The sequence below is a fragment of the Panthera uncia genome (genome assembly GCF_023721935.1).
Source record: "Panthera uncia isolate 11264 chromosome C1 unlocalized genomic scaffold, Puncia_PCG_1.0 HiC_scaffold_3, whole genome shotgun sequence".
NCBI classification, from domain to species: domain Eukaryota; kingdom Metazoa; phylum Chordata; class Mammalia; order Carnivora; family Felidae; genus Panthera; species Panthera uncia.
In genome coordinates this window covers 47,157,656-47,178,870 of record NW_026057584.1, presented here as the reverse complement: position 1 = coordinate 47,178,870, position 21,215 = coordinate 47,157,656, and the positions used below count along the sequence as shown (strand labels likewise).

The 21,215-nt window shown below is 36.0% G+C and overlaps 1 protein-coding gene across 1 annotated transcript in view; it reads left to right on the top strand.

The window, feature by feature from the left end:
- ITGAV (integrin subunit alpha V) overlaps positions 1-21,215 on the top strand; it is a 97,646-nt gene that overhangs the window by 35,890 nt on the left and 40,541 nt on the right. Inside the window, exons 3-7 of the mRNA XM_049615373.1 lie at positions 6,597-6,688; positions 9,091-9,205; positions 14,264-14,325; positions 16,745-16,790; positions 19,834-19,959. Of these exons, the coding sequence (XP_049471330.1) occupies positions 6,597-6,688; positions 9,091-9,205; positions 14,264-14,325; positions 16,745-16,790; positions 19,834-19,959 (441 nt within the window). The remainder of the gene's footprint in view (positions 1-6,596; positions 6,689-9,090; positions 9,206-14,263; positions 14,326-16,744; positions 16,791-19,833; positions 19,960-21,215) is intronic.

Sequence of the window (21,215 nt, the reverse complement as noted above, 5' to 3'; positions counted from 1 at the left end):
AAATTTCATATATAAAAAAAAAAAAAAAAAAAAAAAAAAAAAAAAAAAGAAAGTGACTAATAGAGAGTTAGTTTCATGCCACTTTTTTTAATTCAGGGTGGTTTCTTCTCATTTTCACTATGTGTGAGACACTCTTTTCCCCTTTGATTTACTTGGGAGAGCAAGCTAGTCTTCCAAGGTATTTCACAGAACTATGGGTAGAAATCTTTGTGCTTTCTTAACTGTTGCCTGAGGAGACATTTCTTTCATCACTGCAGTATCTGTAGTTCTCTGGGTCTAATTTCCCTTCTGAGGTTGGTGGCATGGGCCAAGCAGCCTGTGATGTTCCAGCATCACTTGAAATGGTGACTTCAGGGCTGTGACTCAAAATGTTTACTTCACTGAGGCCCCAGAATAGCTGCCAGTTTTAGCCAGATTATGAATGAACTCCTTGTCAGTTCAGAGAGCACACTTTTCTTTTTTTTCTCCTCACCCCCTTCTTTGTTCACACTTCCTCTGAGCAAAACTTCTGCCTGAGTCAAGCATTTTAAGACTTGGTCTCTGGGAAAAGAGTTAAGATTGATAAAGGAAAACTTCCTGTTTAGGAAACTTCTCAAAAATTGGGTAATCTGAGGTTGTGACCCTGTTGAAACTCAAGACACTTAAAGCAATGGGTAATACATGTTTCCTTGAGGACTCTTGCCTAAGTTTTGGATGCCGATGTATGCCAATGCATTATAACCAAATATATTTTACTCCTTTTGTTTGGTAATATAATTGAAAACACATTTAATCATATGTTACTTAAGACATGGCTGTTTGGTTTTTGGCCGTACCAAAGTTTTAGTAAAGCTCCAGGTGTTTCAAATGCATTTTGTGTTATCAAAAAAAGCCGCATTGCCTGATTTTTTTTCACATTTGATTGGTGGTCCTTCACTCTCATTAAAACTTTTGGGGGAAATAGCTTGCCAAATGGAGAGAACTATGGATTTTTGTGCTCCACAATATGTGATGATGAAAACAAAACAGAAAATTGTAAAATTTGTAATTCTGTTTCATGACCTTTTCTAGCTTAAGCTAAACCTGTTTATCTGCAAAGGCAGGTATCCTAATCATTATAGCAGCGAATGTTTTTGATTGTTTAAAATAAGAAATAAAACGTGGTAGCGAATGAGAAGCACATGGTGTTAGCGCAGAGCAGTATCCTACCATGTTGCTACCACATGCAGATTTGGAGAAGAGTCTATTTCTTCAGAAAAAAAGGAATCATGGTGACAGTTTTTCAGTGGAAAACTGGATAATACTATATAAAGAGGAAACTTCTCTTCAGCCTTCAGGAATACAGTTAAAGAACAATTGCTGGGCATAGAGGGCAATTCAAAAACCCCATGCAGCCCGTTCTTAGCATGGCAGCAAAGCTCTTGACAACCACTCCCCTCCTGATCCTTCTTTCTGGTCATAGCCAACAACTCACAGTTTTGTAAAAAATCCAAGTATATCCACTCTTTAATCTCTGGCCACAAGATTTTCCCTTGGCCCAGAAAGCTTTCTCTTCCTTGTACTTTGCCACCCTCTTCCCGTAACATTTCACACATTCCTCTGCCATTGTTCTACCATAAGGGCTTGTTCCTATGATTGTCTCCTTGTTAGGTATTTCCTTAGGGTCAGACTCCCTGTTTCATCATGCCTTAGCATCATGAATGGACAGCTACAACTGAAGGTTGTTTTTTTTTTTTAATTTTAAATTTTAAATTTTTAATGTTTATTTGTGTTTGACAGAGAGACAGAGCACTACTAGCGGGGAGGGGCAGAGAGAGAGAGGGAGACACAGAATCCAAAGCAGGTTCCAGGCTCGGAGCTGTCAGCACAGAGCCCGATATAGGGCTTGAACTCATGAACCGTGAGATCATGACCTAAGCTGAAGTTGGACGCTCAACCACTGAGCCACGCAGGAGCCCCACAACTGAAGGGTTTGAATCAATAGTGAAAGGAATAAAAGTTTTTAAGGTTAGGGGGCCATGGTAACAAAGGCTTGCAAATGGGAATGAATGTGACTTGTTCAAGAGACTGGGGGCTGAGGGGAAGGGAACTCTTACATAAAAAATAAATATATCTTAGGGGTCCCTGGGTGGTTCAGTTGATTAAGCATCTGGTTCTTGATCTCAGCATAGGTCTTGATCTCAGGATCATGATTACCAACTAACTAAATAATCAATATATATATTACACACCATTTTCTGGAGGGTTCATCAGTTAATTTAGCAATTAGCCCCTCATTGTTCTCTTTTAATATTGAATCTTCCCTACTATTTTGTTTTTTATGACATTGACATTTTTGAGGAATCTGTATTAGGTCTTGTAGGCAGGAAAAATTGCATTAAGAATATCATGATTTTGGTTCTGCATCATTTTGTTTTTGTAAATGTCAGTTTTAAAGATTATGAGAAATTATATGGAGCCTTAATTTGAATCTTTCTGATGTGGTACAGCCTAAGATTTCCTCTAATAAAGGAAAGCTTTGCGGGGTGCCTGCGTAGCTCAGTTGGTTAAGCATCCAACTTTAGCTCAGGTCATGATCTCCCACTTCATGGGTTTGAGCCCTGTGTCTGGCTCTGTGCTGACAGCTCAGAGCCTGGAGCCTGCTTCAGATTCTGTGTCTTCTTCTCTCTCTGCCTCTCCCCTGCTCAAGTGCGCTCTCTCTCTCTCTCTCTCTCTCTCAAAAATAAACATTAACATGGGGCGCCTGGGTGGCTCAGTCGGTTGAGCGTCCGACTTCAACTCAGGTCACATCTCACGGTTTGTGAGTTCGAGCCCCGCGTCAGGCTCTGGGCTGATGGCTCAGAGCCTGGAGCCTGCTTCCGATTCTGTGTCTCCCTCTCTCTCTGCCCCTCCCCCATTCATGCTCTGTGTCTCTCTGTCTCAAAAATAAATAAACATTAAAAAAAAAATAAAAAAAAATAAAAAATAAACATTAACAAAATATATAAAAAAAGAAAAGCTTTGGTTCTAGTTGGACATAGTTTAGGGTCTTGCTGAAAAGGCTTTGTCTTACCTGAAAGCAGAAGCAGGAAGTAGCAGTTCTGAGCATGTTGCACTTTTCAGTTCACATGCATTATTAGCTCATAAACTCAATTCCCTTAGGCTAAGATTACCTGAGTTTATCTGTGGCCTCAAGGGACAGTGAGTGGAAGTGAATCTTTCTGAGCACCAGCTGTTTCTTTCACAGTTGTAGTGTATTTCTCCTGCTTCATTAATATAAGGAGGAAAATAACTTCATTTCCTTTGTAGAAAGGAATAGAATAGAGTCTGCAGCACAGTAAGAGAACAGGTAGCTTGCAGTGGAATAAAAAGTTTATATTAAGTAACTTGTAACCATACATTTTATGGTTTAAATCCTTGAAAAATTATCAGGTGAACCCAGTCTGCCTAGCGGCTAAGCTTCTTTGTAGTTTTTGGTCAGGCCCTTTTGGAAATAGCAGAATGTATATTACTCAAGCTGTGCTAGGCTATATACTTCAGTAACAACATGCTTTATAAACAAAATCCCACATCTCACTCACTTAAAAAGAAGACTATTTCTTGCTCATGTCATCATTGAGTATGGGGAATTTGGCTGTTCTTACATTTTAAAACCTTTGGCTGAGGGGCGCCTGGGTGGCTCAGTCGGTTAAGTGTCCGACTTCGGCTCAGGTCATGATCTTGCGGCCCGTGAGTTCGAGCCCCGCGTCGGGCTCTGGGCTGATGGCTCAGAGCCTGGAGCCTGCTTCCGATTCTGTGTCTCCCTCTCTCTCTGACCCTCCCCCGTTCATGCTCTGTCTCTCTCTGTCTCAAAAATAAATAAACTTAAAAAAAAATAAAAATAAAATAAAAAACAAAAACACCTTTGGCTGAAGTTTTTTGTACCATGTGATTCCACCATCTATTACAGACTTACGGATGAGAGAGAGAAAACACAAAGTATTCATATCTATTTTTTTTGTTTTGTTTTTTAATGAGTTGATTATTTTAGATTGCACAAATAAGTGATATAATGAAGTATTTGTCTTTCTGTGTCTTAACTTATTTTACTTAGCCTAAGTCTCTAGATCCATCCATGTTGTCTCAACTGGCAGGATCTTCTTTTTTATGGCTGAATAATCTATTGTATGAATATGCCACATTTTCTTTTTTATTCATCTTTCTTTTTTTTTTTTTAAGTTTTTTTTTAATGTTTATTTATTTTTGACAGAGAGAGAGGGAGAGAGACAGATCACGAGCCGGGGAGGGGCAGAGAGAGAGGGAGACACAGAATCTGAAGTAGGCTCCAGGCTCTGAGCTGTCAGCACAGAGTCCAATGCGGGGCTCGAACTAACAGAACGCGAGATCATGACCTGAGCCGAAGTCACGCTCAACCGACTGAGCCACCCAGGCGCCCCTTTTTTTATTCATCTCTCAATAGATATTTAGGTTGCTTTCATGTCTTGACTATTATGAGTAATGCTGCAGTGAACATGGGAGTGCAGATACCCCTTAGAGGATAATAATTTCATTCCTTTGGATATATACCCAGAAGTTGGATTCCTGGGTCATGCAGTGGTTCCACATTTAATTTCTTGAGTAACCTCCATAGTGTTTAATAGCTGTATCAATTACATTTCTACCCACAGTGTACAGGGATTCCCTTTTCTCCACATCCTTACCAACACTTGTTATCTTAGGGGTTTTGTTTTGTTTGGATAATTGCCATCCTAACTGGTGTGAGATGATATCTTATTGTGGTTTTGATTTGCATTTGCTTAGTGATTAGTGAGCTCATATCCACTTTTACTTGAACAGGAAGCAACATCTGCCACTTTTGCTCTTAGCTTCGTGGCAAGAACTAGTTATGTGGCTTTAACGTAACTGTGGGAGGATGGGAAATGTAAGTGAGTCCATGGACTGATTAGTGACCTGTGTGTCACTGACATGTAGTGTTCCCAGTGATGATGGCTTGGTGAACACAGGCTTCAGAGGCAAGCCAACCATACTGTTGGGAAACTTTGGTTTTCATGGTGAAGGGCATATACTGGCTAAGTTCCATTTCTCCTTCCCCCTACTTATAAAAATGTGTTTTTGTGACCACTGACAAAAATCAGCTGTATTAAGAGTACAGAAAGAGGCCTTTGGAGATTCACACATTAAAGAAAACTTTTTTAAAATAATGAAAAAGAAGAATAGTATAGTGAACAGTATTATATCCTTTACCTTGTCTGTATTACATCTAGAATTATTGAAATTCTCAATTAATCTCAAGGTTAATCTCAATCTTCAGTTGGTTTTAAGTCTCCAGAATGGAACTGAATAACCATAAGTACTACCTTAGATGAGTGAGATTTAGGAAATAGATTTAACATGAACCTTGTGATGACTATTTACATATTGGCTGGCAGTCTTAAAATTGATCCTTGTCTGCTATATTTTGTCCAGTATAGTTCTTGAAATATATGTTTGTAAAGAATGATTATTATAAATAGATTTTAAGAGGAACATACTAGACTTTAGTCTCTCAAGAAAAATAGTCTCTCCTTCCCCAAATGCTTTATGGATATGTTTCCCTAATTCTTTCCTTGATCAATTTAAGAGCTTTTCCATGGAAAGGATTTTTTTTTTAATGTTTATTTATTTATTTTTGAGAGAGAAACCGAGAGAGAGAGAGAGAGAGAGAGAGAGAGAGAGAGAGAGAGATGTGCATGTGAAAGAGAGTGTGAGCAGGGAGAGGCAGAGAGAGAGGTAGAGAGAGAATCCCAAGCAGGCTCTGTGCTGTCAGCATGGAGCTGGATGTGGGACTCAATGTTGTGGACAGTGAGATCATGACCTGAGCCAAAATCAAGAGTCAGACGTTTAACTGACTGAGCTACCCAGGCACCCCTCGTGGAAAGGATTTTTCTTTTCTTTCCTTTCCTTTTCTTTCCTTTCCTTTTCTTTTCTTTTCTTTTCTTTTCTTTTCTTTTCTTTTCTTTTCTTTTCCTTTCCTTTCTTTTTTCTTTCTCTTTTCTTTCTTTCTTTCTTTCTTTCTTTCTTTCTTTCTTTCTTTTTAATTTGCAATACTTTACGTGGGTGGCTAGTACTTTGGGAATCATTTTCTCGAAAGTGTAAACTGAAAATAAATATTTGCATGTAGTGTACCAAATCTGATTCTTTTTCCCACCAGCCAGATCACGTCTCCTAGATTCTAACTCCTGTGTTATAATGCCACTTGCGCTGTCTTTGTCTTTTACTTTAGTCTTTTACTACTCATGTTTTACAAAGGCCTTTTGTTTTCATAAATACATTTATATCATAGAACTTTCAGGAGCACAGTAGGTAATTATAAGTGTTTAATAGTTATCTTATAATTTAGCCACTGGGAAACTTTACTTAGTATTACCTTTTCACATCTGCATTACAGTTAATGGGGGTTAATAACAACCCTGGGACACTTCTAGTCATCCTGTATTTTATTTCTTTGGTTAGTTGAAAGTTCCTGCTATTCATCAAGTACACGAGATAAATAGCTAATGTGGCATTTGATTAATCAAATTTGGTTAATCAGAGGCATACTCTTTGTGTGTCTGGATTGAAATAAACTCTGTTATACTAAGAATATATTTTTTTCTTAGGCAACAGAGATTATGCCAAGGATGATCCATTGGAGTTTAAGTCCCACCAGTGGTTTGGAGCATCTGTGAGATCAAAACAGGATAAAATTTTGGTAAGTCTTTTGGATATTTACTTGTAGGTGAGTTTTGTCAATTTATGTGGAAACACAGAAAAGTTTCTGCTTGAAAGCTAATAGTAAAACTCAGTGCGCTCAGGAGTACAGGACAAGATGAGATAAGATAGCCCTGATCAAAGGCCGTCCTATCAAAGATCTTCTCTGTCCTGCCCTTTACAGACTTGTTTTCTGATACTTTCCACCTTCATTCCTGCCTTGTTACCTTCTCCACTCTTGTTGATCCTTCCCCTCAGGGTGTTTCTGTCCAGCCAGGTTCAGGATGAGTGTGCCTATGATTAATCACACGTACTAATACCTCTTTTTAAAAACACAGCAGCCTTCCCTTTGCCTCTTTCCCCTGCTATGCCACATTCCTTGCTCCTCTTTTCAGAAACTTTTTCAGTGTTTTCTTCAGTTATCCCCTCTACTTCTTCACTGCCTGTTCTTTTCCCAACCACAGTCAAGCTCAGGTAGGCATGGCTAAAGTCACTGGCTTTCAGGTCGCTGAAATCACTGGTACTTGTTGAATGTTTCTTGCCACTCAGCACCATTCAACAAGGTCAGTTAGCTCATTCTTTTTGAACTGTTTTTCTTCCCTTGGCTTCTGGAACACTGTACTTTCTTGGTTTTCTCCCATCTCCCTGCCTGATCCTCACTGTCTTTTTGAGCAGCTCCTCTTCTGCTCAGTTTCTAAGTGTTGAGTGTCCTAGGCTGGGTTCTGGGCCACCATCTTCTCTAACTACACCTTTTACCTGGCTGTTCCTATCCTGTCCCATGGCTGTAAATACAGTCTATATGTCATAATCCCTAAAGCTATATCTCTATTTCTTAATTCTCCCTGGATTTTCAGAGTGTTTCCAAACTAGCTATATGGCATTTCCATTTGGATATCTCCTGTGTTACTCAAAATGAACATAGCCAAAATAGAACTCTTGTTACCCTTCATCAGAAAGGAAAAAACACAAAGTTAATGCTCTCCATATGAAACTTCCCCAGCCTGTTTACAGCCGTGACTCTCTATCCCCTCCACCAGCAAGCCCTATCAGTTCTGCCTCCAGAATGTATCCCACATCCATCTAGAAATCATCACCTGCACTGTTTCCACCCTGTACCCAGCCACTATTGTAACCTCCCTGGGTTCCTGCAGTGGCGCATCTCCTCTTTCTGCTTCCTCTCCTGGAATCCATCCTCTGCGGTTCCTCCTCTGCAATACTTTTTCCAGAGGAGGGCCTGAGTGAACCAGAGCATTTCATCTTCTTAATTAAAACCTTCAGGTGGTTTTCCATCACTCATAGAGTTCAAATCCCTGCTTATCCTGGCTTATAAGCGTCCCCACAGCCAGGTCACTGGCTCTTGTCTCTTTGGCATCATCTCACTCCGTCTTGCAGGCTTTAGCCACACTAATCTTCATCCCTTCCATGTGCCAGGTCACTGCAGTTAGTACCTTAGTGTGTTTGTTCCCTGTCCCTGATTTATGCTCACCTTGTTGATTTTCACTTGGCTAGCTCCTTGTCATTCTGACTTCAGCTTTCATTTCTTTTCCCCAGAAAGCCCTTCCCTGTTGTAATTACCTGCGTAGTATTTATTGCTGTTTTTTAAAATATGATGGTGGGGCATTAGGGAAGAATTTATTTAGGAGCTGAAATTTCAAAGGAACTCTACAGGATGTGTCTAATTGGAGGTCAAGGATGGGGTTGAGAGTGGGTCATTCTAGGCACAAAGCAAAGAAGCAGAAGTAAGCAGGTGCAAATAGTCCTTGTACACGAAACATCAAGTACATATAGAGAAGTAGCAACAATCATCTCCTTTCACTTTTTTCAGGGTAAATATAGAGTAACCCACTGTTGAAGTCTGCAACATTTGTGTTAATGTTTTGCTTCAAAAAGTATTACAGAAAGTTCATTGAACTTTTTTGCCAGCAAGTTAAACTGTTACATTTTGGTAGATTACTATGTTATTAAAGCATACATTATTCTACTGCTCGTACATGGCGTTAAAATCCATAACTCTGAAAACAGAAGGGTCACAATTTATTTGGAAAGTAGATCAAATGAGCACTGCAAAGTCTTTTACTTTTTTCTTAATAATAAATTATTTGCTTTATAATTTGGGGTGTAGTCTACGTGTGTAAGAATGTTATTTAGTTACAATGTTGATTCGATCAGCTTAGTGCTGATCAAAAAAAGTGCTACATGAAATAATTTTGCCATTTTGAAAATGAAATATGTGAAAAAGGTACTTATCACTGTTGTGATGTGGAATTCATAGTATAGGATAGGTGTGGTTACTTTCTATTAATGCTTAGAAAGTGTTGTTCAATTCTGGGGTAGTGTGGATTGTATGAAACACTAATCTTTTCAGGGAATTTTTATGTTGTGGACCACCACCTTTGATTTCAGGCCTGTGCCCCACTGTACCACTGGAGGACTGAAATGAAACAGGAGAGAGAGCCAGTTGGAACATGCTTTCTTCAGGATGGAGCAAAGACTGTAGAGTATGCTCCATGCAGATCAAGTATGTATAAGAAGCGTACCAACTTTTAAATGAGGGTTGGGAAGCCTAATTTGTTAAAAGTGTGTGTGTGTGCGTGCGCACACGCGCGCGTGTGTGTCTAAAAATTGTAGACATGTTGTGTTAGTCAAAAGATGTTCCATTGACCTTCTCTAACACAGATGCGGGACTTCCTAAAACAAAAGAAGCTGATGCAGTGGGTCTACCTCAGGCCTGTGTACCCGCATTTTTAGGAAAACTCCTCAAAGCGATTTGATGGATACCAGAGTTTAAGAACTAGAGCTTTATATTAATAATGTTAAAAAAAAATATATATATGTATATATACACATATATATATACATATATATGTGTATATATATATGTATGTATGTATAATGTTTAAAATATACACACACACACACACACACACACACATATTATATATATATGTATGTATGTCTTTAAGACATATATATGTCTTAAACAGCCAGAGTTTATATAGGAAGGTAAAACATTGAGCTCAGGACTCTGAGTCTGAATTTGCCTCCTTTTATTATTTTTTTAATTAAAAAAATTTTGTTTTAAGATTTTATTTTGAAGTAATCTCCACACCCAACATGAGGCTTGAACTCACAGCTTTGAAATCAAGAGTCACACACTCCACCAACTGAGCCAGCCAGGCACTCCTCTTAAGTCAGTTTCTTTGTCAGTCTGTTATCAACCTTACTCTTCTTTTGATGATCCAAAAGATCTCACTTTTTTGTCTCACACTATTTGAAATTTCAAATGAAATTCATGTGGTGACTACAGGTGATTTTGAGTCCTTACAGTTTTGATCGTGCTTTTCCAAAGGAGATTCCAGTTCTTTTGCCTTCCCGTCTTTGGTCAGTGGCCACCACTCCAGATCCTCTTTCTACAAGAAATGTAAAAATAGCTTACTGAAGTGCCTTATGGTATTTATATCTAGAGCACTTTTTAGGCTGTTTCTTTTTTTATGTTCCATTGGTCACCAGATACTTTAGTAGAGAGAATCAGGAACAGAAGTCTAACATGTAAGACTGTTAACTGCTAGATTCTTTCCGTCTGTGTTAGGTGACTTGGGACACCAGGCCAAAGGAACTGTTCAGTCCTTAAAATTTTAAGCAGTTGAACTTCCAAGAAGCTGCAGATGGTTTTATTAACACTTATTTCTTCACCCACCAACTTGACCCTGCATGTTGTGAGAAGTAAACATCAAAAGAATGGTACCTCCCTAGAAGTGCATTGTTTATTTGGGTTGGTCAGAAAGCACAACGCATCACAGCACAGAGGAGGCTGGCAGGTTTACACTCCGTGTTTGACGCCAGCTGTATCACCACCTTTATGTTGCTGTTTGGGTTAGAGTCCTGTCGTCTTTTTGGTATGTGGAAAATGTGAGGATTAAATTTGTGTTTGCAATTTCTGTATTGCAAAAATGTTGCTATTGTGAGAAGGTAATTTTATAGCTATGAGGAATGAGCTAACTCTTGCCCGCCAGGTTTGTAACTTACCATTTATGTGATGGACATAAAGGTAAAAATCACCCTATTCTCACATGATAGATGTGGGAACTGAGATTCAGATTGTTGGAAGTAATTTTTTCCTACATCTTTTAGTAGTGAGTGATCTGATGAGGACTTGAACCCAGTTCTGTCTTATTCCAAACGAGCCCTTCCCTTGTAAATACTAACAATGGAATATGTTTTCCATTTCAATTGCCTCAGGGTTAACCACAGCTTTTCCTTAAAGAATACGTTGTGCTTTCACGAATACAGGTTTGGATAATTCTGGGTATGTGAAATACTTGGTACCCTTCTGAAAGCAAGCATTCTAGAAATGATCCATTCATGTGGATATACTGTTAGATTAGGCTAGTGTTGTTTTTTCATTTTGACTTTTCTATAATGACCATTTTTTTTTTTCTCAACATGTATTTAAAGGATGAAGGCAGTATTTGCATGATGTATCTGTTACATAATGCTTTTGCTTATTTGGTTTAGGCACAGAAATTGTAAATATAGGCACAAAAATTATAAACTCATTTTAACCCTTATTTTCTAAATTATTTAACATCCAAATCAGGTCAGCAAACTGGCTTGTGAGCCTCTTTTTGTAAATAAAATTTTATTGGAAAGCAGCCACACCCATTTGTTTACGTGTTGTTTATAAAGGGAGAATTAAATAGTTGCCACAGAGACTGGCTGGCCCCTAAGTCTGAAATATTTGCCATATGGTCCTTCACAGAAAGTTTGCTGATCGTTAATCAAATAATAAAACCTAAAATCTTAGAAGAAGCAAAAGAATAACCTTAAAACATCAAAGTGAGTGCCTTTCATCCTAATAAATCTGGCTTTCAGTATCCATTGATCACTGTACATGTTTTTTGGCTCAAACTTTGAAATATGAAGCTATGTACAGACCCAAATTACAAAGAGCAACTTGACGAGAGGTGAAGAAATGCTCAGGAGTGGGAATCTGAGAACCTGGGTTTATTCTAGCATTTTGTCAGCAACCTGGCGATAGCTATTGGTGGTACACTTAACCACTCTGGGCCTTTGTTTTCACTATTAGTAAAACACTGATTTGGTTAAAAGACTTCAGAGATAGAGTTTTTGTATTTTGTATCTTCTTCGTGTTTCCATAGATTGTTCAACCAATGATTGATTTTGCATGGGGGTGCCAGTTTTGAAGGGCTAAGTTGCTAACTTCTTGGTAACTTTGCTTGTTTTGGTAGTGATAGTTTGTGGGGGGGTTGTTGTTTGTTTGCTTTTGTTTTCAACATGACCTGTGTGGGCACGCTGGACATGAAACTTCATTGTCTGTGAAAAATTTTCCTTGTTCCTGATTATGTTTGCTTTTGGCTTTTCATAACTATCTGTGACCTAATGGCTTTATACAATAGGCCAGATGACTTTCTGTTCCAAAAGTGCCTGACCCACAAATCATTTAACTTACATGCTCTTAATTCCGTGATCGGACTGAGTCCTTTGTTCCTTCTGCTTTCTGATGACATGTGTACATAGATTTTTCTCAGTAATGATAATGAGCTGGCTTTTCTTTCCCCTTGATTGTTAACTCAGGAAATTACAAGCACATTGCTGATTTGAGATAGTGCAGTTTAGTGGTGTGGACACACCTGGGCTCAGATCCTTGCTTTCTTATTTACTAGCTGGTTGACTGGGGTCAAGTTACTTAAGTTTCTGTAAGTCTTAGTTTCCTTATCTGTAAATTGTGCATAATACTAGTATCTCTCATAGGATTGCTGTAGGATTTAAACAATCATACCTTGAAAAATGCTTTCATACAGTACCTGGCTCACAGAAGGGGCTTTGTGAACATTAACTGCTCTTACTGTCATAATCAGTAATATTATTTATAATGCTGTCAGGCTTGATGAATGGGAGAAATATTATTCATCTGTAGAAATAAAAACAAAAGCCTTCACGGAAATAGTTGTAGTTAACATAAAATTCTTCACATTGTCATAAACATTCAGTTTAATATGTACCTGTTAATAAAATTTTAAAGGACAGTCATGTTTTCTTGCTGGGATGTTCTGAGAAACCAAATAAAGGAGATAACTGTACAGTATGATAATCAAAAAGGGATGTCTCTAAAAATAGCCTGAAATAGTTCCCTAAATACAACTTGAAGAAAGGAAATAAAGAGCCAACTTGAGGTCGGAGCAGACTTCCTCAGTATGATTCACTAGACACTGGAAACCCCAGCCCCACATTCTCCCATTCCCTCCTGTTAAAAAAAATTCACATTGGGGCAGCATTACACTCTTGAGGCCTTTAATAAAACAACTTCTAAATTTAGTTATTAAGTGTGTAATCTTGGGGCAGTTCCCAGGTTTTAAAATGGGTTCAAAAATTTTGATGGGAATATTTGGAAATTGTCCTTTCAGTTATACTGAAAATAGACATTTTTGGTTCCTGTGTTTGGGTGGCAAGTTTAGTAATACGAAAGCATAATTATTTACATATTGTAATTGTCTATAGGAAATGCTTGATAACTAAAGAGCAGTATTTTTGTTCCTTGTTATCCTCGAAATAAAACAAGGGAGAGCCTTCAGATTCATCCTTACCTGTGCTCTAGGTCCAGTTTTACTCATGATTAGAGTTAATCAAAATGAACTGGCTACTTGTCCAGAAATTGTCCCCTTGTGAGAACTACAAAATAAAGGGTAACTACAAAAGAGTCAAACTGTTGAATCTGTTGTCATTTGGAAAATAATCAGTGTCGTGTTTAAAGATGTTCACTTTCATTAGACTGCAGTTCTAAATATGTTGTGAAGATAGTTTTGTATTTTGCTCTTTGCTGAATATTAAGTTAGGGTCTGGCCCTCTCCCAAAATCCTGAAGTACGTTTTTAATAGATTTGTTGTTGTTGTTGTTGTTGTTGTTGTTGTTGGCTGTAAAATGTATGTGTAGTCAGTATGTATTAGGAGTGTATGTATCTCTTTACTGGTATTCATAATAAATTTCTAGAGTGTTAACTGGAATTTCAAATTCAAACTGGAATTTTACTTGTAGATCACAACTCATCTTTGTTTCATGAAATCAGAATAGTGGATCATAACCAGTAATTCTTTTTTAAAAGGAATGAAATAAAATAGAAAGTATTAGAATATATTGTCCATGGTAATAGTGATAGTTTTATGAAATTTGGTCTGATTCATGTATCTGTTATACACACATACAATAACATATATGTTGGGTTATATGGACTGTGGTATAAAATACAGTCTTGCTGTGGGTTATGGTTAAAAATAAGTTTGAAACCTACCATCTTAGGTGATGTTTCTATTTCCTGGTGACCATTCCAGATACATTGATCTCTCTCTGTTGCCATTATCTGAGAAAATGGTGCTGATAAAAATGCATAGTAACTTTTTTAGAGTGTGATAATAACTCATTAAATGCCACATTGAATGAACACTCCCAGTTCAACAATACATTATCTTATGATTACAGTGATACAGATTTTTCTCATGTTTTGTTTTATGTCATTTGTTTGTTTTTGGGTTTGTGTATATTTCCAATCTTTTTATTTTAGAAAATATTGATGCTGATGGACAGGGATTTTGTCAAGGAGGATTCAGCATTGATTTTACCAAAGTAAGTTCTCATTTAAGATTGAATGAGATTCAGATCTACCTCATTATCTAAACCACTGTTAAAAATTACTTGCTCAATACTTCAGCTTCTTTATAATTATTACCTGTTCTATGAAAACACCTAATAAAAATGTCCCATGCATTTTGATATTCTTTGCCTCATATTCTCTCCCTAGTGGACGTTGCCTATTTGAAATAGACATCAAAATGAGAGTGGGGGACACTTAAAAGATCTCAGTAGATGACAGATAACTATTACGACTTTATATTAAAATTTCTAATTAGATAAATTTATATAGTACTAAAGTTTTGTCTTTTTGATTGAAATTCACAAAAGCTGTCACTGGGAGCTTGATTACAGAATTAGAGTTTAGTTACATAAAAGCTCAGAAACATGCATGCTTGCCATCTATTATGTGCCTACAGGCACCAAGTAAAGCTGAAGCAGCTTAATTATTGTGAAACATCTCAGATGCGTGACTCTGTATTTTTAACTAAGCGAGCATGCTCTCCAGAGTTGACAGTTTTTATCTGTTTTCCTGAAATAACAATTCAGTTTATGTTTTCAAAGGAAATTTTTCTTAAATACTTTTCCTTATGTCATTTTCTTTTGTGTATGTGGGGAATTTTTTGGTGAGATATGTGAAAATATTGAATATCAAATTGAGAATATTAATTTCTCTATTTGAGATAGAAGTCTCAAATATATTAATTAAAAATAGAGCTTCCTTAGAAACCTTAATATGGCTTTCTTAGAAAGTGTGAGCAACAAATGCCATAAATTTATTAAAATGATATAAACTACAATCGTGTAATTCAGAAAATTAGTAAAGCATTTTCTTGTTTTTTTAATTTATATTTTATCTTTATTTAAAAAAAATTTTTTTCTAGACTGGGACTATAATTATAGTTAACTTTCCTTATTACATAATTGATTTAAGTCATTCAATTTGAAACTCATAATTCAAAATTTACTCATAATTACTCATAATTCAAAATTTGAGGAAGCAAAACAAAGAGAGGTAAAGTATATTAATAATGTTAGGTTAAACTTCCATGATATATTTTCAAAGAGGTGTTATATTTTAAAAAGTCCCTATGTTTTCTGTACCTATGCTTATGCAACTATAACCCCAGAAATACTCTCATATAGCAACCATTCACTACTAAATTAGTTATTTACTTTCTTTAACTCATTTCTGGAAAAAAAGGTGTCATTTTACAACAGACAACTTAGAAGTACCTTTTACATAGCCAGGACAGAAAATTGTCTGTTGAAAGCTTGAAAGGACTATATGTATGTTTGGAGGGGAAGAATTAGTTTTTTGTCTGCAGGGGGGAAGAAATGTCCAAAACATTATGCTCAAACACTAAATACAGTTATTTTGAATTAGATACTTATAGCTGGTTACAGATACAAGAAATGCTAGTCAAGTGTAAACTGTATATATTGTATACCCTGAAAAATTTACCTTCTAACTTCATTCCTGTTTAGATCTGCAAGACACTAAAAAGAATTTTTCATTAGCCAAAGAATTTAAAATTTTTTTCTTTTATTTATTTTTATTTTTTTTAAGTTTATTTATTTTGAGAGAAGGGGCAGAGAGAGAGTGAGAGAGAGAGAATCCCAAGCAGGGTTCACACTGTCAGCACAGAGCTGGATGCGAGGCTCAAACTCATGAACTGTGAGATCATGACCTGAACCGAAATCAAGAGTCAGATGCCTAACTGACTGAGCCACTCAGGTGCTCTCAAAGCATTAAAAAAAATTTTTTTTTAATTTTATTTTAGAGAGAGAGAGTGTGTGAGCAGGGGAGGGCAGAGGAAGAGAGAGAGAGAGAGATTGAGAATCCCAAGCAGGCTCCATCCCCAGCACAGAGCCCAACATGGTGCTCGATCCCACAACCCTGGGATCATGACCCGAGCCAAAACCAAGTGTCACATACTTGACTGAGCTTCCCGAGGCATCTCTAGCCAAAAAAATTTTAATGATTACTAGAAAGAAAATTTGCCTATATAGTCACAAATGTAATATACAAAATTAATGACTTTTTGTTTTACTATAACTCAAAAATATTTTATAGTAGTACTTCCTAACAAGTTGCGAACCAGCCAGATCTATAGAACCAATGTGTGTATATATTTGTATATTTTCATATATTAATAGTCATAACTTTTAAAACATTTTTATTGTATTTTAGAAAAGTACAATGAAAATTTACTGAAAATGAGTTAGGAGAGTTTGAGATTTGTGATTTTGTTTTATGTTTATATAGCTTTTATGTGTATTAAATATCATATATATATATATATATATATATATATATATATATATGGCTTTTGTGGGTATTACATTGCTTTCAGTTTTTAAATCTACCTATTTTTAAATATGTATTTTTTTGTTGTTTGATTTAATCTAGGCTGACAGAGTACTTCTTGGTGGTCCTGGTAGCTTTTATTGGCAAGGTAGGTTGATATATTTTTTAAAAGTTATTTATTTATTTTGAGAGAGAGAGGGGGAGAGAGAGAGAGAGAGAGAGAGGGAGCGAGCATGAGTAGGGAGAGGGGCAGAGAGAGAGGAGAGAGAACATCCCAAGCAGGCTCCATATGGTCAGTGCAGAGCCCTACATGGGACTCGATCTCACTAACCATGAGATCATGACCTGAGCAGAAATCAGTAGTGAAGAGTCATATGCTTAGTCGACTGAGCCACCCAAGCACCCCTAGGATAATATTTTTTAAATTACTCAGTAATGATTGTGTTTAATGCTTGCTTGGCTTACCATGTGCCTATACGATTTTTCGAATTATTTTAAAGAAAGAAATTGAGAAATACAATTTAAATGTGTAATTGCTATCTGTTTCACAGTATTTTTTTTAAAAAAAGCACTGTAACATCCTATATATAATATAATATATAGAAAATTTGTGGCATATTATAATACATAATATATATTATATATATTTTTAGTAGAAAGTAAACAATATTTTTAAAATAAATTATAAAGTAAATCTACAAAGTAATTTAAAACAATTTATTTTTATTGTTTGTGATACATGCTTTCTTGTCTCTGTACTCTAGCGTCTATGGTGTAAACATTAGGAAGTGTGTGGAACTGATCTATGCAGGCAAATTGTGGTATTCTGAAAGCTCATGGTTTTAAAGTATTTCCAATTTGTTCATTAGAATATTTAAATGGTTATTTTCTCATTAACCATTGACATCATGAATGACTTCTTCGTTTTGGGGAGCTTTTAAAATAGTGGGTCTTAGGAAGTTTCAAAAGAATGTAATTAAACTGGTGTCAATACATAGATAAAACACTGCATTCTTCAGTCATTCTGGGAGGCCCAATAAAATTACTATTTGAACAAATGCATAACATCATTATTTGCTGGAAGTTTGAAAACAGGTACCTAAATTTGCTTACTTGCTTTATGTTTCATTTATGATTATATACACACAATTATATATTTAATTTATTCACGTTTGTTTTCTGCTAATAAATGCTATTCACAGAGTCAGAACTTTTGTTTCTTGGCATTCTGACATTTAAGCATTATCAGTATTTGGAAGAACTGGAAAAACCTGTGACTGCATGGATGTGCAAGTTACTTTCTAATTCTGAATTTTACTTCTGTATTCTACACTGTGCTTTCCTTACTTGCTTTTCCATAGGAAAACCCACACTTGCTTTTGTTTCACAGAAAGGGAAACTCAAGAAAGAGATTTACTGAAGGGGAAAATAGGATAGAAAGACAATAAGAAGGAATGAGAAATAGGAATAAATGAAAAGTTGAAAGGGATGACAAAGGAGGGAATGAAGAAAAGAGAAAAATCGGGGAAAGATGGATCAGCATGTGAGACACACTAAATGAAAGAATTTGGATTCCTGTGAACTGTATACATTTATTGAAAAATGAAATGATTTAGGAAGATTCTAATTGAGTTTTAGAGGTTTAAAGTGAACACAAAAATAATTCTAATCGCATATGAGATTAAAACAGAGTTTTTGAGTTTTAAAATGAACACAAAAATAACTCTAATCGCATATGAGATTAATACTTTCTAGTAAGAGAAAAAACATGGAATTATTTTTCTTCTCCATTGCTAGTTATGTAATTCGGTGGAGGGGAGGGAAGTGTCTGCTGGGATGCCTGGGAACCAGAGACTGATTTTGTAATTCTCAGTCAGGACTGATAGTTATCTCTGCCTTTTTAAGAGACACAGCTGTGAACATGTTTAAATGACGAGTTTTTTTAATACCTTGAGTATTATACAGGGTCTGTATTCATTCCTATTTAAAAATTAGGACAGATACAATCAATACCATGTTGATTTGAGTTTTATTAGTAAATGGTCTAGGAAATGTAACTGAAAGACTCAGTAGCTGGGCAGAGAATATTTTGTTCTAATGAGATTAAAATCATCCAGTTTTACCCTGAATTAATAGGTATGTCAGAATGAATTTTTCCACAGATCTCAGAATTATCTCTATACGAATAGAGAAAATTGTAATGTTTTACTCAAAAGAGATGATAGAATTTTCCTGTGTTCTTTGATTCAAGAAATATTTATTGAATTCCTGCTATGTGTTAGGTCTGTTTAGGCACAGAGGATAAATTATTGACCCAAACAGAAAGTGTTCCTACCTTTAAACTAAACCTTTGTGACTGGACAGATTGGAACAGACTGATAAATGTTGTCTATGAGGTTTTTTTCTGAAACAGCAGAAATGAGGAGATTGTGTTCTTCATGTATGGAGATGGCATTTTGATAAGTCAGCCAACTTTTCTTGGGGTCGGGAACAATCTGATTTTTGTGTAGTGCTTTAGATTTCTTGTCTACCTTAAGGTTGTGAAGAAAAGTGAACTCACCCATTCAGGCCTCTTCATAAAGGTATCCAAATAATTTGTGGAAAAAAAACAATCGATTCATTCTTCTTATAACAGTAAAGGTAATTATTTCAGTAGATTTTCAAACTCTTTTTAAAAAATTTTTTTTAATGTTTATTTATTTTTGAGAGAGAGACAGAGGGTGAGTGGGGGAGGGGCAGAGAGAGGGAGACAGAATCTGAAGTAGGCTCCGAGTTCTGAGCTGTCAGCATAGAGCCTGATGCTGAGCTTGAACTCTCAGACCTTGAGATTATGACCTGAACTGAAGTTGGATGCTTAACCCACTGAGCCACCCAGGCACTCCTAGCAGTGACTAATTTTAAGAACTAGCTTGAACAGAACATCAACTTTCAGATTGAGCATTATGGAGAGTTATTTAAGGCTAATAATTAGAAATACCAATCTCTCTTTTTTTAAAGATTTTATATTTATTTTTAAGTAATCTCTACACCCAGTGTGGGGCTCAAACTCACGATGCTGAGACCAAGGGTCACATGCTCCACCGACTGAGCCAGCTGGGCACCCCTTGAATGCTATTTACTCTTGTGCTGGTGCCATCCATCATCTGCATCATAAATTCCCATTAGAAAGTTATTATATATATATTTTTCAGGTCAGCTCATTTCGGATCAAGTGGCAGAAATTGTATCTAAATATGACCCCAAAGTTTACAGCATCCAGTATAATAACCAGTTGGCAACTCGGACTGCTCAAGCTATTTTTGATGACAGTTACTTGGGTAAGTAAAACCAAAATATGGATTCATTATATGGAGTTGCAGTGTATTTGCCCTGTATTTGCATATGCTGCTTTAAGCAGGACAATCTTTTATGTTGAATTTTTTTTAAATATAAGGAACAGGAACATAACTTCAAATTGTTAATGAATACTTAGGTTATGTTATATTTCAGTAGTTGAAATTTAAGAGTGATTATTTATACAACAATTAATAGTAATAGATAACTTTTAAAGTATGCTTATGTATTCTAGGCATTGTTCTAAGTATGCTTTATCTGTATTAATTTATTTAATCCTTACAACAGGTCTGTGACAGTGTACTGCTATTATCCCTATTTTGTAGGTAAAGAAATTCAGGCACTTTGTGGGTAAAGAAAAAAAGGCAAAATAACTTGCCTGAAGTCACTCACTTAGTAACTTGATGTTCTAATATTCAAACCCAGGCAGTCTGACTCCTAAGCTTCTATTCTCTGTGTTATTCACTGTGTTAAACTTTGGTCTTTAAAGTTTATTAAGTTTTGTTTTCTCCCTTTAGGTTTCTCTTACTCTTTAAACCAAGGACTTAGGACAGCAGTAGTAGTTTGCTGATTAAAAAAAATATGTTATTTTTTGCTCCTTTAAGATAAATTACAGATTTACCCTGTTTTTCTAAAATTGAGATACAGTTGACTTGTAATATTATATTACTTTTAGGTATACAACATAATGATTTGATACTTTTATATACTGTGAAATGATGCTCACAATAAGTGTAGTTAATATTCATTATCACACACAGCTACAGATGTTGTTCTTGTAATGGGAACGTTTAAATTCTACTCTTTCAATATACAACATAGTTGTATTAGTTACAGTCACCATCCTCTAGGTTATATCACATGACTTATTTATAAGTGCACGTTTGTACCTTTTGACCACCTTCATGCATTTTGCCCACCTTTTATCCCCTGCCTCTGCTAACATCCAATCTCTACTCTGTATCTATGAGAAATTTACCATTTTTAACTGACTCCTTTGTAAAGTTGATTAACGTCTTATTTTTCTAATAGAAAAATACTGTTTTAGGGTTTAACTATTTCCTTTAGATTCATTTAACATGTACATATGCATCTGTTACCTCTAGAGAACAAAATACTGCATAACTAAAGGAATTGTATTGACCCTTGAACACTGTATGACTTAGGTGCACCAATCCCTTGCACAGTCGAAAATCTGCATTAACTTTTTAAAAAATGTTTATGTATTTATTTATTTTGA